Raw genomic sequence first — 18,406 nt, forward strand, 5'->3', positions numbered from 1 at the left:
GCACAGGAGCAGCGCATGTTCGACCGTTGTTTCTGCATGTCGGTCCATTGGTGTGTCTAATCTGCGTGTGCATCCCGAACAAAACATGGTAATATAAAAAAAAGTCATCAAGAATCATAAAGAAGCTAAGAACCTAGCAACAGTAGAAAATTGTACACAAAGGCTGACTATACGCTATAGAGTGCTATGTCTACATAAAATGCTGAAACTATAGTAAAATACGCACATCACTTCGTGGAGCGGTGGAGGTGCTGGGTTCAAAAAGTGACAGGAAAAGAGAAGGGAACTCGTATGCTCCAAAAGGTTATTTATTGACGTCGTTTCGAGCCAAGGCTCTTCATCTGGTCAAAACTGCTATAAAATGCTATCTTCTGTTTGATTTCTGTATGTGTTTACTATACACGTCTTGTACAGCACATTGTTTTAGTTGGCCCCTGGGTCCCTCCATCCTCCAAAGGTCTTCTCCAGGAACAGAGCCATGGCCAGGGGCAGGTGGTCCTGTAGCTTCCCAGCCACTACTTGCACCCCCATGGGAAGTCCCTCTTCGCTCAGCCCCAACGGGCACTGAGTCACCGGCAGGCCCAGGATATTCATTATACCTACAGAGACGGAGATGGAAGGATTATACAAAACATATTGAGATTACCTGCTCTTCACTCTACAGGTACGTTGCCAGGGTAAGTTAAGATTCTTTATACATTTTTGCCTGTGCCTTCAGGACAGGCTGGTTCATGGCATTCCCAGAGATATTTATCATGCGTACGGAGCAGGATGTCCGTCCCAGGGGTCATCGCCATGATGGCTTGTGTGGACATTTGTCAAAATTCCATTTTTGCCACAGACATACAAAATGGGTGGACAATGATACACATGAAGAGATGGCCCCAAATGACCATAACAGGTCTGTCACTGAGTGTACAAATAATTTGTACACATCAGTGTCCACCAGAGGGTGCTGAAAACAGCTCAACACACCTCAAGTGCTCCTTGTTTTGTGCAGTATTGATTTCACCCAGAAGAGAGACTAGACTGGGTTCAGAGCCATTGAGAGAGTTAAGACATCCCCATTATAGACTTTTGTTGTAAATGAAGAATTTTCACATTTATTAAATAATATATTTCCAAATCCAACTTACTGTTTTATTGTGCACAGAGATAACAATAATAAGAACAAAAGCATATGTAATGCATGCCGTGGGGCGACAAATATTTATTTTATTTTCTTTAAAGTCATTTTAATGTTTTCTTTTCACAGTAAATTCCCGTTGCAGATGTGGGTTTCACTGAAGTTGTAAGAATGGTGGTTATTGCCTAACCACGTTCAACCTGGTGTCCCTATACCCTATTTTTGGCATGTCATCATAGGTTAACATTTAAACCGGCAATGTTCTATCATCATAAACATTTTCAGGAAGAACAAATAACTTATCCAAAGCTCACACGTGAGCTTGTAGATCGACTATTTTCACTATTCGTCATACAACAAAGTTTTGTATCAAGTTATACAGCAGGGGTGGTCAACAAAGAGATCGGATTGCACTGCTGAGGGGATCAAATTGAGTTCATTCAACTGAGTTGTTTTTTGATAGTTAAAACTATTTTGATCATTATTATCATTACTAACCATAATTTATGTGCATAAAGGGCCTTTCAAACGTGAAGCGAGGAACGCAGGCGTTGTTGCCTGGGTCAACGACAGGTCTCCAGGTCTGCTCAAGAGGGGCGCAACCACGCAAGCGTAAAAAAAAGCTAAACAGTAGCCAGGTCTGGTGAGTCGCGGGCGTGTGCACGCCACGAAGCGAGCGCGCGCACAACAAATTCACGGGACCGCGCTCACGTAAATACGCTTGCGTTGTCGCACCGCGACTGCTCCCCAGTGCTCCGCGCAAAAACGCAGGTCTCATTGAAAATGAACTATAGGCGCGTTATATCACTTCATATTTGAAAGGCCCTTTAGACTTCTCCCCAGATTGTCAGAATTTATCTTATCATTCATATTAAATTATTGACTCAGTCTTCGTTTGACCTCTAAGCTTGTATTCTACATAGCTGCCGATAAGAATTAAACACAAAAGGTGGCTTTCACCATCTGGCATTGGCTGATCATCACGATACGTGCTCCTCACCACTGATTTAGAACCAGGCAAAGGTTTTGTGGGAGCACTATCTTCTGGGTCCGTACGTACAGAGTTAAATAAACACTCAGGATTGTTGAACAGATACGGCATAGTAAGGTACAGTAGAGTAGACAATGACGCCACTGACCGGTGTAGGCAAAGTCGAAGGGTCTCAGCAGCGGGTGGTGGTGCTTGGGGGCCACGTTTGGGTGTGTGGGGTAGAGGAGGACTCCATCGGTCCCCAGCAGTGCTTCCACCTCCGCCTGGAGCTGCTCCTTCTGCTGAAGGAGGAAGGATGGAGGCTTGCCTGCATGGGTCATCTGCAACAGGGCCAGGCCTGAAGGTGTTAGCGGCACACACACACACACACACACACACACACACACACACACACACACACACACACACACACACACACACACACACACACACACACACACACACACACACACACACACACACACACACACACACACACACACACACACACACACACACACACACACACACACACACACACACACACACACACACACACACACACACACACACACACACACACACACACACACACACACACACACACACACACACACACACACACACACACACACACACACACACACACACACACACACACACACACACACACACACACACACACACACACACACACACACACACACACACACACACACACACACACACACACGTTTGTATTACTATACTTATGCTGCTATGCAGTGGTATAATGGTGATCTATTTTTCCCCGTACCACAGCAATTTAATGACGTCACGTGCATGCGCGAGTCTACAGGTATAATTGAGTGTATGAGTCAACTTGTGACAAATTAATTAATTCAAACGACCATAAAACTATCTGTCGGTAGACAGTGTTGTTACTGTTGTGACTAGCATCATGACTGTGTTGATAATCTACTGGTTCCGACATGACTGTACTGTCAACACACACACAGCCTATTTGCCTACAGACTTGCCTACAGTAGGTACTTAACAGATCACGCACATTGATATGTACAATTTGCGTCTGCAGCTTTTGTAGTGTGGTAAAAAAAAAAGGTGCGAATGGGGCAGCCAATGATTTATTGTTGTCATTGGCTGCCCCGATCTCCGTCAGTTAGGCTTTCAGCAGCCTAGCTGGGCATAAACTCCGTTCCCAACAGACGCTGGGATTGGGGACGCGTTCTAGCGTGCACGCACATGCACGTACCGTGCCGTACCTGCGAGTGCGCGTGAAAGAAATAGTGGTACCACGCAGTGGTACTGCATGCTACGAGCATGACACCACTGTACTTATGAGAACATCAAAAGTTTAGTACAGCAAATGTATAAATGCCATTTTTAATCCTAAAGCCTGAGTTATACTTTGCTGTGCCCGTGCACTAAAATTAGCCAGTCTACAAGCTCACAATACCAGGAATACGTGCACATATACAGTATGTTCAAAATGTCTAGTCGATCAATTTCAAAACCCCCCTGAACGCAGATAGAACCTGAAATTTAAGTTCATATCTATTTTGTTCATCAACATAGATTGGAAAGTGTATAGAGAGTATTTAATTCTCAGGATTAGGATGCCTGTGTATGAATTTGAATATACTGTGTTGCATTTATGGGAAATACCTATGGCAGGCAGAGTATGCACCGATTTTCCCATCATCCATTTCAGCAGCTCCCACAGGGGCCTTGCTGGTTGCCCTGGCTCTCCCATCAACTCTGCAAATGGTTGCGGACGCTTCAGCGCACGCACGCACGCACGCACGCACGCACGCACGCACGCACGCACGCACGCACGCACGCACGCACGCACACACACACACACACACACTTACTTGGTTGGAGTGATGAAACAAAGAAATAAGAAGACAAAATTGGAACTGGAAGGCAATAAAATTTAGCTGATAAATGGGTACTCTCCTAATTTTGCAAACCACCTGAAAATGTATTTTCTGTTCATTAAAGAGCTGGAGAGATAGAACTAGAGAGAACAAAACAAAATAACGTTTTTTTTATCATTTTTATCCCATGATTTTGCAACCCATTTTTTCAACCAGTGTCAATTATATAATGTAATCCTGGGCGCTACACTTCCTCTGCCAACCTGGGGGGGCAGCGGACTGACCTCATGCCCCCTTCTATGCATGAGGAGTCCAAGGCGCTGGTTCTTTTCACCTGACCGGGTGGAGTTTCCCCGACCGGACACGTGGAAGGAACACGTTATTCCGACCAGTTCCTTTCCCCTCCATCAGGTGGCCTGGCTGGCCAGGGGGAGGTAGTTTAGAGACCAGGATTACTGCATGTTTTTTGTGAGGGTACCACTACCTACCCTAGGGGACACGGGGAGAACATGCAAACTCCACACAGAAGGGCCCTTTCGCCAACCCCGCCTTGGGTATGGGCACTGATGGTGTCGGAGGAGAGAGCACACCCCCAGCTCCCCCACATCGTCCCCAGCGGGAATCGAACCCAGGACCATCTAGCTGTGAGGCGACAGCACTACTGACTGTGCCACCGTGCCCCCCCAACCCCCACAAAAAAGTTTTGTTTTAACAGAAAAACACTACTTACTAAGCTTGAATTCATGGTGTATTTTTGTAATTTGGGTCTCAGGGAGACACCACATTTCTCTTTTGGGTCTCAAGCTGAAAAGGTTTGGGAACCACTCACTGTGTTCTACACTACAGGTTCTGTCCTAACAAATGAGATGCAGCAGGCTATTTGGCGTGTTGCAGTCAGACTACTACTCCAGGTCCACCTACCTTGCCCTCCTCGTCCGGCAGGCCCATGTAGGTGTCCCAGATCCGAAAGCTGTGTTTGAGCCCTGGGAGACGCACCTCCTGGACCTTCAAGCCAAGGTCAGCTTCCAGACGCTCCACCACCTGAGGAAACACCTCATGAGGGCTGCCTTCACAAGAGAGAGAGAGAGTGTGTGTGTGTGTGTGTGTGTGTGTGTGTGTGTGTGTGTGTGTGTCTAACCCTCAAGCAGAACCTATGCCAAGGGAGAGACACATGACATGTGTATTGCTCTGGACATGATCATCTGTATCATTCTACGTCTTTGTTTTTTTCCCCGTAAATGAATGCCCTACTTATCATACTACTACAGCATCAAACGTTTTGACCTTGTTGAAATTTTACTTTCAAATACTTGATATTTACTTACTAAATATCAAGGACTGCATTATGTGTCAATTGCCATGTGGCACCTAAGTCGACTGAATCAAATCTTTGGCTTAACCACATGAATCCTAGCATCACTATTCTGGGCATGCCATAATAGGTTCTGAGCATGAATATTTGGCGAAAATTGCTGATAACTTGTAGATCTGCCATTTTCGACGAAGCAATTTGGTATGCACGGAAAACTTGAGTGGGCCAATTCTCTCCTAATTAACCCACCTTTCTCTGGATCTGAATGAGCTGCTTGTTTATAGGAGACACAAACACTGAACCTCCATCATGCGGGATGGTGAAGACCCGCAGCTTCTTTAGGTCCACATCTGTGGATAAAGATAGCCTACAAACACACAACACACACACACACACAGACACACACACGTTATCTGTATGTCTTTATGATCAATTTGCATCAAATTCATTGTTTAATCGAGTTTGAAATATTTCAGCAAGAGAGAGAGAAGAACAAAGGCATTTTAAAGCATTTATGCATACAAAGGGTGCCTTCAATACCACATACTGTCTGTAAGACATGTACAGTTAACCTATTACAGCAGATTGTTTTCATAGGCCTGCAAATGTGTTAGCCTTTAACATCATTTGTAAATGTACAAACTAGACATAAATTATGCATAAGAAGTGCAAAATGTAGTTCACAAAATGTACTGCACTAACAAATTCAGATATAGACAGTGTCATGTGACATGTGTCTTACATTTGAGCATTGGGCCCAGCCATGATCTTCAGCATGGGCACCAAGTCCTCTGCATAGCGACACATGGGGCCAGTACTGTTGTATTCCTCCTGTCTCCCAGTGCATGGAGGGTACTGGGTGTCATTGGATACCACACCTGCAAAAAGACACATCTTAGGGAGAGCATCCTAGATTCTAGGACCTAGAACACATCATTTCCACTGAGGGAAACTTGATTTGGTTACGATCACATGCACACATGCATGCATCCATAATAATTGCATTCACTATGGTGTACAGTACAGTACATGCAAGCTGCATGCTCTGGAATGCAGTGCATGTCTAGATTCTCAGACCAAAGATTTACAATGAGATGATACCATTTTAAGCCTCATGTATACAAGTCGCATTGCATGTTGTGCACCGGAAATATTGTCAGTCTGTGCCACCTTCATGCGAAGAAGCATAAATTAAGCATTCGAAGGGACACATCGGTCCCATACTAAAGGCAGGTGTGAGTATGTGTAAAACCACTCACCTGGAGTGGTTTTATGGCCAAATATCCCGTTAAAGAAACAGGGCATACGGATACTGCCACCGATGTCTGAACCGATCCCGATGACGGCGCCTGCTGCCCCCAGCAAACTCCCCTCTCCACCTGGAGCAGAAGGAAAGAAAACGGTAACTCCAGGCTCTCACTCACCTGCTCTCTCTCTCCGTCTCTTTGTATTTGGTGAGATTTTCACAGCGCTTTGCTCTCTTGCATGTTTGATCGCTGTGTAAAAAATACATACAGCTGTTCATTTCCTGTCGCTGGTGCTGAACCATTCAACAATCGGTGCATGTAGAGCGACATATCCTGTCCTTGGTTTTCCATGACTATGCTACTGCTGCAGCCTGCAGTATGGACATTACACATAGCCTAGGGCTATTATTTTGTTATGTTTCACAGTCAAGGTGTGAAGGATGTCTGTGTGGCGGGGACGTCAGGAACACGCTGGTCTGGGTTGCACGCTGGTCATGGAGAAATGATTCTGTCCAAATGTTGCCTATTTTCACGAAACGTTTGTCTTTTATGACAAGCCCAGAATAATGGGGACATTAACTACAGTATCTAAACAAGTACCTCCTTAAAATCCAAACTACTTGAGTAGTTGCTGTTGGAAAGATGGCGAGAAAGGCCATTTAATGGATAAAAATAAATTATATCTATTCTGTAATGTTAATTAGAAAGGACTGTAAATATATATACCTTCAATAACCCAGCAGGGAGACCAAATACCGTGCTGTATTTACCTTAGAAATGAGTGATTAGCCCTTTAAATCTTGAATGACAGCCACGGTACCATAAAAAATAGAAGGATACCTTAAAAACGAATTGGAGACAGATGAAATAAAGTTCTGAGAGGAAGTTTAAGGTTTTAACTGTAATTTTTAGTAGGTAATAAAGTCAATTTACATAGAGAATGTGCTTCATGGTTCAGATAATAATAATAATAGTACAATACATCACTATAATTTAGAGTATTCAATTGTTCCAATATGGATCCGAACTGAACCTGAACTGTCAGTATGTCCCAAGCATTAATACTGTAGATCACGTCAGTTGTTGATAAACGTTCATTGGTTGGTAAATAGTTCATGTCCGCAATATCCCACAGTGGCGCTGGTTGTCGAGCGCTCATTGGACCAGCACATGGATGATGAGACTGGTATCGTGACATCTTCCTTGGTTCAGTCATTGATGGCCATAGACCGGGAAAGCACAGAGGCTGGCGTTGCTATGGCAACCTGAAGATAACATCTTTCCCTGCTAGCTGTAAACTTTCGACAGAGAGAAATACTCCTATCTACTTTCTCACTAGGCATCAAGGTCAAATACATGTAGTCTCGAATCAAAATAGACCTTTCATTATGGCAAGTTTACTTGACTGGGGACAGACATTATGGAGACCGAATAAGGAGTCAACAAGATATTAAATCTGAATGTGGCATCAGGAAATCCATAATATAAATATGATAAAATAATATAAAGGATAATATAGGGCTGAGATGATTAGGCACGTGGATGGTGACATGACATAAATAGGATAAGGAGAACAACCCGGAGTAAACAGGCAGTAGGCTAAGAGTAAAATGATGATGTGAAGAATAAGGTGACAATATGACCTATATGGAACACGGTCTGGGCCAAAGTTCTATCTGTGTTGACCAACAGAATATGATGGAGTGGCCAACTTGACATGACGTGTAAACAACATGTCAGAATTTATCTAACAGTTGCTAACCTGAGCTGCCTCCTGGTATCCTCTCCAGGTCGTATGGGTTGTTGGTGATGCCGTACAGGTAGTTGTTGGACTCGGACCACATGCACAGTTCACTGGTGTTGGTGACGCCCAGCGGGATCGCCCCAGCTCTCTTCAACAGCGCAACCGGTGGAGCGTCTTCTGCAGCTAGCACTCCACGCCTGGAAAGCAGCCCTGACGTATGAGGCATGCCTGGTAGAAGGAGAGAAACAAAGCCAATAAATTAAATAGGTGAGTGTCACTAAGCTGGAACTGAGCGATCTGACAATTGTACAGTTGTACAATTGTACAATTGTAATAGTTTTTGTGATTTGGTGTCTACTTGTGTGTGTGTGTGTGGGGTGGGGTGGGGGCATCAATATTTATTATTTTCTGAGACATCTGATTATTTCCCATCAGCAAATAGTTTTAGTCTAAATGTATGTACAATATTAATTGGTTACATTGTTCAGACATGCTTGTCTTGAGATAATCAAGTGTCATTAGTATAGGCCAGGGGAGTTACATCACTTCAGGACTTACAGGTTTTGTAAAACAAACATCTTGGGGAAAAGAACACACAAACGCTTTTGAACATCATCCACAAACAGCAGTTGGCTTTACCCTGCAGGGCGAAGGCCTCTTTGACAGAGAGAGGGACACCCAGAAGAGGCAGTCTGTCCTCAAGGACCTTCTCCCCACCCGTCTCCTCTACAATCAACTTGTCAGCCTCACCTGCCTCTTGGAGGGCAGCATCAAACCTATGAAGGAGACGTGGAGGAGAGAGAAAAAGAGAGAGAGACAGACAGACAGACAGACAAAGAGGTTTTCAGTCCCTTTCATTTGATCTGGGTAACAACTTCTCAAGTGGCCAGACAGACTATGGAAGATGGTTGCTTCTAACCTCTCAGGAAGCCACATCACTTTGTCTCCTTTTCGAGCACGGGTGAAAACACTGCATAATAACCGAAAAATGTCATGATGAACTACTAACAGGACTCTCTGAGATTAAATATTTTTTGTTGTAACAAGCTGCACTAATTGGGAACTGTGGAAAAAGAACACAAAGTGCCTTCAGGTTTGTGCTGACATAACTCCTTAATTGAGTCAAGCAGTTCAGATGAGTATTGTAAAGCCCTATATATACTATTTAGTTCACTATTTTAAAACAAAGAGACACTTTTGTGGAACATTTTTGCCTATAATGACAGACTAGGGATCCCAGCTTGAAAGTGGCTACCTTCATAAGACTTGCCTGTCTTTTACCATGGCGTTGATTAATGGGTTGACTTCCTGAATCCTGTCAATATAAGCCTGCACCACATCCACACTGGACACCTGGACAGAGAGAGACAAGAGAGAGAATAAAAGATTACATTTTTATTTCCGTGCCTTGTTATAAGACACCAATAACATCAATAAACAATATATGTGTGTGTGTGTGTGTGTGTGTGTGTGTGTGTGTGTGTGCGCACGTGTGCGTGTGTGTGTGTGTGTGTGGGGGGGGGGGGGGGGGGGGGGGGGAATGTTGCTTTTGAGACAAAGTGTTTCAAAGTGTATCAATATATAACTATAACACTCCACAATCATAATCCTTGTAAACCCTTGACCCTCCACAGTTTGGGCGTCCACAATCTCTGCTTAGAAGTTTGTTCACCTCTGATCAAAGTTAGGAGCCCTTGCATTAAACTAGTTGTGACCTTGCATTAATTCCTTTGAAGGTTTCATGACATTAATTCATTTATTTTTTTGACTATTATTAGGGCAACCAGACTATTGCAATTGTAACACTTTATTATTCCACTGGATTAGTCTTTTGTTTGACGCACTACTCCTCCCACAGTTTTGGCAGCACGCACTTGAGTCATATCTCAAATTGACCGGCTTAATCGGGAAGGATGTGCTTGTATTTTGTTAAGAGAAATGTTGTATAGTTGAATTGATATTAATTTATTAGTGAATTAAATTTCCCCATTGACATGAATGGGAAAATGCGATTTTTCGTATTTTTTCCTCAGAGACTGTAAGCACTATAGTTACAAAACTTGGAGGGTAGGTTCATAATAATTACTAAAATTAATCAACTTATAATGTTATCGGTCGGCCTCATGGTGGCGCTATAACAGCCCACTTTACGTTTTGGCTTATAAATCTTGAACCGTAGGTCATAAAATAAAAAAAATTCCTGACTTCCTTGGGTCATGACGCATCTCCCCATATAGGCCACGCCCATTTGCGTCATGATAGATTTTCCGCCATTTTGAATTTTCTCCAAAACACACTTTTTGCTCCTCCTCCTACAGATTTTGTCCAAATCTCACAAATTGGTACACATGATCTCTGGACCTTTCCGATGAAAACACCACATGGCGGAATATTGATAGTGCGTATCGTTCGGCCGTAATCGGCTTCCGAAGTTAGTGGGAGGGGCCTATTTTACAAAAAACGCCACAAATCACGAACCAAACGTCCAATCAACTCCAAATTTGAATCAAATGTCGTGGGTGGTTTAATCAACCAAAAGCAATTCCATTTTCATCCATAGGGGACGCCGCAAATGCGAAATGTTTAACCGTTTGTCGCAAAGAACATGATTTTTGGGGGCATAAATCCCCTCCGAATTACTTACACATGATCACAGGGGTGACGCGACATTGTAATTGCCTGGCAATATTAGTGGGAGGGGCCTATGTAGCGACTGCGGCAACCACACTTTGCAATTTTGAAAAATTGCGACCTTTCTAGTTATATTATATTATATTATATTATAACTATAATTTTTAAATGTGCAGCACATTGGCATAGACACTATGGCACATTATGAGTTTATTCTGTATTTCTGGTAAAATTATTGCTTTGTTATTTCATATAATGTGTGGCAAATATTGATGAAAATGTCCATCACAGGCTGGCATGGTGATCCCTGCTGGCTGCTGGGAACTTTCATGCACAAGCACAACATGTAGGCTTAAAGAGCTTTAAAACTAAAAAAAATCATAGGAAACGTTAAATGGAAGCAAATCATGGGGGGGAAAAGAAGAAAGAAACACACACACACACACACACACACACACACACACACACTGACACACACACATTTACAGACCTCTCTGCGTCGAATCTTGTGTGCGAGCTGCGTGGCAGACAGTGTGAGCAGCGGGTTTGTAACAGGTGGAAGCTTTCTGGACGCCGAGGGCCGCCGGGATGACAGGAGCACGAACAGTCCATAGAAAAAGCCCATGAGGGCCCGATGGAGCCATGCACGGACCACCTCTAGACGAGTCAGTGCCATGATGTAGTGTAGACCGTCAATGAAACCAACAGATTGAACAGTACATCTAAGTACAAGGCGTCACAAGAACAAAGGCCTGTGACATAGGAGTCATATACACATCTACCAGGTCCAATGATTAGATCAATGTGTGAGCACACAAGTCAACAGATAGCCTGACACTCACTCAGTCTGAATTTCCATTTCATTATATTCTTAATGGGCGTGGCTAGCGATTCAGGGCTGGAGCCAGGCTACACAACAGAATGAAAGACATCAAACTTTCCAAAGTCCCTCAATCCTGGAAACTAGCAGAGACAACCTCCGCTGATGGGACCCAATCAGAACGTTTACAGACGGGATGTTCCTCTGAGCTAGGCTGGTCTACCTCACAGCAGATGACCAATGTAACTACATTATGACATTGCTTAGTTACATTACCTACAGACGCCTTATCAGACGACGTCACACTGATAAGAAACAGCATGTGCGCGCATAAAGGCAGCAGAAGAACACCACCTCTCATAAGATGCAATGGAAAAGTTCTAACTGCACTCACGTGTAAGAAATGCCCCATCAAACTTTCAGATGCTGTTTTTCTCCCAGTGTGGAAGAAGAATGATTAGGATTTTTATTGTGATCTCTCGCCCTTGAAATATATAATCCTTGGTTTCTGTTGTGTTTGAACATTAATAGCAATTCAAAACCACACCTCCAGTCGCTGTCATAAGAACGGGAGGTGCGCTCATGAACAACATGGCAGCAGAGCCTATTTGTGCACGGCTGCACGCGCACCTGCAGCCCATCAAGTATAATTTATGCTTCGTCCCGCGATGGTGTCATGCACGCAGACCTCTACACTCACAACAGTCGCATTTGCGATGCGATGTGAGCTTGTATATCAGCAGTTATCTGTGCGCAATACTGTTGGGCTTTGAAGTATAAATGTCTCCTAGATCTGTTGGGAATTGATTACATGAAACAGTCACCCGTGCGCCCAGTCCCAATGTTTGTAAACAAATAATTGGTCTATAAAACAAGTGAAATACATCCGCTACATGAAGTATATACAGAACATAATCTAACAAAAACAGAGATTATTTTATCTGGCCCCTTTAGTTTAACCCTAGCTCTGGTTCATAGCTCTAATGCGTTCTCTAATGCGTAGCTCTAATTTAGAGCTATGGATCAGCGCTAGCTTAACCCTTGCACTACACTCACAACTTGGTTCCCTCTCCACTAATGTCACTCCTGCAGCCCGTAACCTGGGGGTGATTTTTGATTCAGACCTCTCTTTCAAAAAACAGGTAACAACAGTCGTCCAGTCCTGTTACTTCCAGTTAAGGAACATAGCCAAAATCAAGCCATTCCTCTCAGCCCCGGACCTCGAAACTGTTATTCACGCCCTCATATCATACGTCTCGATTACTGCAATTCCATCTACTCTGGCCTTCCGAAGAAAATTACATCCCGTCTACAATTAATACAGAACTCTGTTGCTCGACTACTGACTAATACAAAGAAAAGGGACCATATACCACCAATACTTGCAGATCTTCACTGGCTGCCGATGAGCGCCAGATGTGACTTTAGGATTCTATTAATTACGTTCAAAGCCCTAAACGGGCTGGACCCTATTTACATCCGTCAGATGCTGTCCCTCCCTAAATCAGGGCGCACCCAAATAAAGTTTGTTGGAATGTATTAAGATGATCATTAATTGCCTGTGTATATATATATATCATTGTATGTATATTTATATATATACCTTTATTATATATATATACCTTTATACTGAAATCATATGACCGGATGCCGGATGTACCAATTGTGTCTGACATGTATATAATGACGTGAAATAAACACACTCGCATCTCAGCCATTGTCTAAGAAGCAACGATATATCTGTCTCTCTGAGTTTCTTTATTTATCCTCCGTCATGTTTCCGGCTAGCTCTGAGTTATTGTTGGTTTGACGCTATACGCTAGCTTTGTTTAACAAAGTTCATATATCATATCATATCATAATGAAAATGAAAGGTAGGCCTACAATGCATTCTTTATTACAAATGATTATAGGCACAAATACATACCAGAGTGAAACAGCTGCTGAGAGGTTTAGGGGTAAGTACAGACATGGTCGGTTCTATAGGCATAAGCAATATAAGTGGTCGCTTGGGGCCACAACCACAAAGGGGGCCACATCACAGGGAGAAGTTTTTTTCTCTTCTTTCTCCCTTTTTGTATGTATCCCCTACATGGGCTAGTGGCGGGAGGCCCCCACCTTCACTTAATGTGGCCCGCAGGTTAATATCGGAATAGTGATGTATTATTGATTTCAGCTGTTACAATTCCAAATGGGCTACTGGTGGCCTGGCCCCCACCTTCACTTAATGCGTCCCTCAGGTTAAAGGTATATTCAGTGATTTCACTTAATTCAATTTGTTTTGTTGTGATAATCCTCCCTACTACAGAGTGTGCAGCGGTGGCCGAACGGTTTGCGGAGCGGTCTTGATACCGGAAGGTCGCCAGTTCGTATCCCCGGACCGACACGTTAAAATTACCACCGCTGAAGTGCCCTTGAGCAAGGCATTGAACCACTACCATGAAATGTTTTATGAGCAGGGCCTGGCTGTAAGTGATGCTTAGTCCAGTTACCCTGGGTAAATATAGTAACTTTGCTTTTCTTTGCTTTGACCAGGAAAAAAACCTTAGGTTATCGTTTTTGGCTAGGTGGCCAAGCCTTCATCCAATCAGGATAGAGAGGGGCCTTCCGCCAATCATGATCGAGCAGGGGCGGGCCTTGGTGTGTGTGCTGTTGGCCTGTCGCATGTTCCCCCACTGTAGTGCGTGATGTGCACATCTTGTTACCGGGGCGGACCGAGGGGTTTTCCAAATCACCCAAATCACTGAATGCTCCTTTAATATCGGAATACTGATATATTATTGATTTCAGCTGTTACAATTCCAAACATGCGAACATGACCCGCTTGAATTACTTCAGTCTATATTAGTAGCTTAATAAGCTTAAAGTACTAGTCTTTTTTATGTCCAATGTATTTGCAAAAAGTTCATAAAGTTAACATTAGAACATGTAAATGTATTTGAAATTAAATAAAAATGTTAATTTTCAGGATTCCAATTCAGAAATAGCTAAAAAAAATAATTGCAGATCTACAAGCTCAAAACGCGTTGCAGTTTGAGCTGTAGACAGCTATTTTTTACTCTATGCATTGTGGCCCCAAACCTGCCTTATCTGTATGGAACTCCAACCTCCCCCATCAAACCAAACTCAGCTTTTTCTACGCAACAGTAGAGTCTGTTCTCCTATACGGCAGTGAATGCTGGACCCTGAAGCCAACCCTGCAGAAGTCTCTTGATGGGTGCTACACCAGAATGCTGCATGCAGCACTCAACATCAGTAAGAGCACACATGTTACCAACACAAATCTGTATGATGGAATGCAAAGGATGAGCCAGAAAATAGCAGCCAGGAGAATGAGACTAGCAGGACACTGCCAAAGACACCAAGAGCTTCCAGCCAGCAAACTAGTGCTGTGGGAACCAACACACGGGCACCGGTCACGAGGACGTCCCACGCTAACATACGTGGATGTACTCAAGAAGGACGCAGGAGCGCAAAGCACCAACGAGCTGGCCAGATGTATGGAGAACCGGGATGACTGGAAGCAACGATGGACGACCTAGAGAGAGTTATTATTTTAATATGCAATAAAATTAAGATCTCACACAAGACACAACAGAATCATTTGATAATATGCCACATGCAGTTGAATGCAAGTTGCAAATTGCATTATGCAATACAGTACATGTGGCCCACTGCCCACAAGTGAAGTGGTTTGCCATTGATTGCAGTTGGTTGATTGAATTGTTGGCAATAGGCTAGAGCAGGGGTTTTCAACAGGTGGTCCGTGGACCACTGGTGGTCCCTGGAAGTATTGCATGTGGTCCCTGACCATTCATTTAGTAATGTAGGATTTGTTGATTTTTTAAAATGTCTTTCCACTAGTTGAGAAACAGTGAACTGAATGACCTGGTGACCTATGATGACCGTCCATGTAGTCATTTACTGACAAATTGGAGGTCAAGAAATTCAACAGAAAATAATCTCAAGAGCGGGAAGTGCAGCGGATTGTCTGGTTGAGTCATTATTATTAGGAAATTATACTTAGTCAGTGGACAATTGGTTGAGAAACAGTGGAATGTATACACATGGGATGCATAGCAAGTGTTACAAAAGCATTAATCTTAGCCCATATCCCCACCCAACACAACAGTGGTCCCCAGGTTGATTCTAGTCAGGGTGGTGGTCCCTGGTTCACAATCAGTTGAAAACCCCTGGGCTAGAGTAAAGATGATAATAATCTAATATGATGTGTGTAGTTCTTTATAGATTTAGGGCAGTATTATGCGTGTCTTAAGTACCAGGTCTTATTACTTAACTTAAGACCTGGAGGCGTGGTCAATGCCATTTGGCTATTCTGAGTGGCCAAACAGCATTGACCACGCCTCCAGGTCTTAAGTTAAGTCATAAGACCTGGTACTTAAGACACGCATAATACTGCCCTAGTCTCTTAACTTTGATCTCAAAGTGCACGAGATTGAAGCATTTTCATCGCAAACTTTTTATCTGGAGCCCTGCAGGGGCCTTACACCCCCGCTGTGATAGTGCATGGGGGGGGGGGCACATCAAATAATCTTACATGCACAGATTGGCCCTTTGTGGTCTTCATGACGTCATTATGCACTTTCCTTTCAAAAGAACTATTACAACAACAACTGAATTAGGCCTACTTGCTTCTTATGGGCCGTTCTAGCTCCACCAATCACAACCTCAGCCGCAACATTATTATTATTATCAGTCTCCTGACCAGGGGTCATCAACATGTCCGTACACAGCCACATGTGTCTGTGGCCTATTATAATTATGTATTATTTACAGTGGGAAATGGTGCAGCAAAAACAGTTCTGTTCAGAAGGATCTATTTGCTACAAAAGCATTAAGCAAAGGAGGCCAGTACTGAGCAAATAAACTTGCTGAAAAACGATTTCACCGTTGAGAGAAAGTGTTTCTTTTCTTTTTTTAAAGGTATATTCAGTGATTTGACTTAATTCAAATATCACTTATTTTTTCTTTTTTTCTGGATAATCCTCCCTACTATAGAGTGTGCTGACCATATAAGGAGTTCCTCCCTGTCCCCAGTGAGCCCCTGGGGTCAAAAAACCCTAGTTTCAGTTTTGGTGGCGGGTGGCAAAGCCTTCATCCAATCAGGATGAGACCCTTCCTCCAATCATGATCGAGTGGGGGCGGGCCTTGGTGCACATGCTGTTGGCCTGTTGCACTTCCCCCCACTGTAGAGCGTGCATGTGCACATTTTGTTACCGGGGCGGACTGGGTGGTTTTCCAAATCACCCAAATCACTGAATGCTCCTTTAAGCTTAGACAGATACAGGCTTTGAGAAAAACAGCAAAGACCCAGAACCTCCATCTGCTCACTGAGCTTGATCTTGGTGGTGTAACAATATATAACTATAATAACTCTCCACAATCCTAATCCGTGGAGACACTTGATCCACAGCCTGGGCGTCCACAATATCCACTTAGAAGCTTGTTCACCTCTGATCAAAGTTAGTAGCCCTTGCATGGAACTAGCTGTGACAGTGCATTCCTTTAAATCCTGGCATGCTCTTTTTATCGTTATCTAATCACTCATCATGTACGTAAATGTACATGATGGTTTTGACTCTTATCTTTCTGTTTCCATTGTTCCATTTTCATGCATGACATCACAACTATGCAAGCCTTGCAAGGTCTAAGACTGTCTCTAGGTCTAGGATGTCTCGTCACCAACTATCGAAGCTACCGTACCAAACCAAATAGTTTCAGTTTGATATGGTAGAACTGGTAGAACTTGATCTCCTCCTGACCTCCAGTAACACTGTCCTTTGAAAAGCAAGCAATCTCTATAATAACCATATGACACGCACCCAGCACCTAATTGGCCCTTTTCTCATGTTATGTAACGTGCGATGGAAGTAGCCTACTGATAAGACCCAATTATTGAAACCACAAATCTTTAACCCTGGCATCCCCATTTTGTTTGGGCATGTCATTATAGACCTGTAAATTGACTTTTCTCTTTTCTCGTTAATAACTTATTATACTTATAGTATAATTAAAAAAATGTGCAGCACATTAGTTTATTATGTATTTATGGTCAAATGATTGATCACTAATTTTGTCTGTGGCAAAAATGAAATATTGATGAAAATGTCCATCACAAGCTTGCATGGTGATGACTCCTGCTCCTGACTCTCCTCCGCTGGGTGAAACTGAAACACCACCACCATCCTCGGCAGCAGCAGCGGTGCCGGGTAGCCGGTTCCTCCTCCTCGTCTTTCTCACCGACAACACTAAATCCAAAATGCCAAAATCCATAGAATGAGAAAAAAGAGAGGACAAAAACAAGACCTGAGAACTTTAGTGGACAGCTGATTGGCTTTTGCGGTAGAGCGCGACCCTCAATCACCCATTGGAATGTACTTGCATGCCTTTCAGCCTCTCATACTCTTCTGGCAGGTATATCTCTTTGAAAACCTTTAGTGCTACGATTGCGCGTGGGGGGACGTCAATTAGCCCTTCACTAAATCCCACCCCAAAAAGCGATTGTTCAATGCCAATCCAAATAGTTTAGCAACGTTGCTATGCAGGTCAAGCTTTCTTCGCTGCTAACGTGCCTATTGGACAAGGATGGGTTGGGGAGGGACTTAGTGAAGGGCTAATTAACACATCTTGCCTGCCCAAAATGTAATTCCTGGAA

The 18,406-nt window shown here is 43.4% G+C and overlaps 1 protein-coding gene across 4 annotated transcripts; it reads right to left on the reverse strand.

Annotated features, from left to right (window-relative positions):
- Positions 1-287: 287 nt before the first annotated feature.
- faah2b (fatty acid amide hydrolase 2b) lies at positions 288-13,159 on the reverse strand. 4 transcript variants are annotated; one of them, XM_079491056.1, is made up of 12 exons: positions 13,104-13,159; positions 11,401-11,567; positions 9,550-9,632; positions 8,919-9,055; positions 8,298-8,507; positions 6,548-6,667; positions 6,031-6,166; positions 5,538-5,655; positions 4,898-5,017; positions 3,762-3,873; positions 2,266-2,454; positions 288-599 (listed from the first exon to the last, which is right to left on the reverse strand). In XM_079491056.1, the coding sequence occupies exons 2-12, from the start codon at positions 11,533-11,535 to the stop codon at positions 424-426; spliced, it is 1,536 nt and encodes a 511-aa protein (XP_079347182.1). In that variant the 5' UTR covers positions 11,536-11,567; positions 13,104-13,159; the 3' UTR covers positions 288-423. The 4 variants fall into 4 exon arrangements, with proteins under 4 accessions (XP_079347182.1, XP_079347184.1, XP_079347181.1 ...); XM_079491058.1 differs by lacking the exon at positions 13,104-13,159 and adding an exon at positions 12,855-12,928; XM_079491055.1 differs by lacking the exon at positions 13,104-13,159 and adding an exon at positions 12,125-12,320 and having other exon boundaries at positions 11,401-11,632.
- Between the last annotated feature and the right edge of the window lie 5,247 nt (positions 13,160-18,406).

The sequence above is a fragment of the Electrona antarctica genome (assembly GCF_951216825.1).
Source record: "Electrona antarctica genome assembly, chromosome: 21".
Lineage (NCBI taxonomy): Eukaryota > Metazoa > Chordata > Actinopteri > Myctophiformes > Myctophidae > Electrona > Electrona antarctica.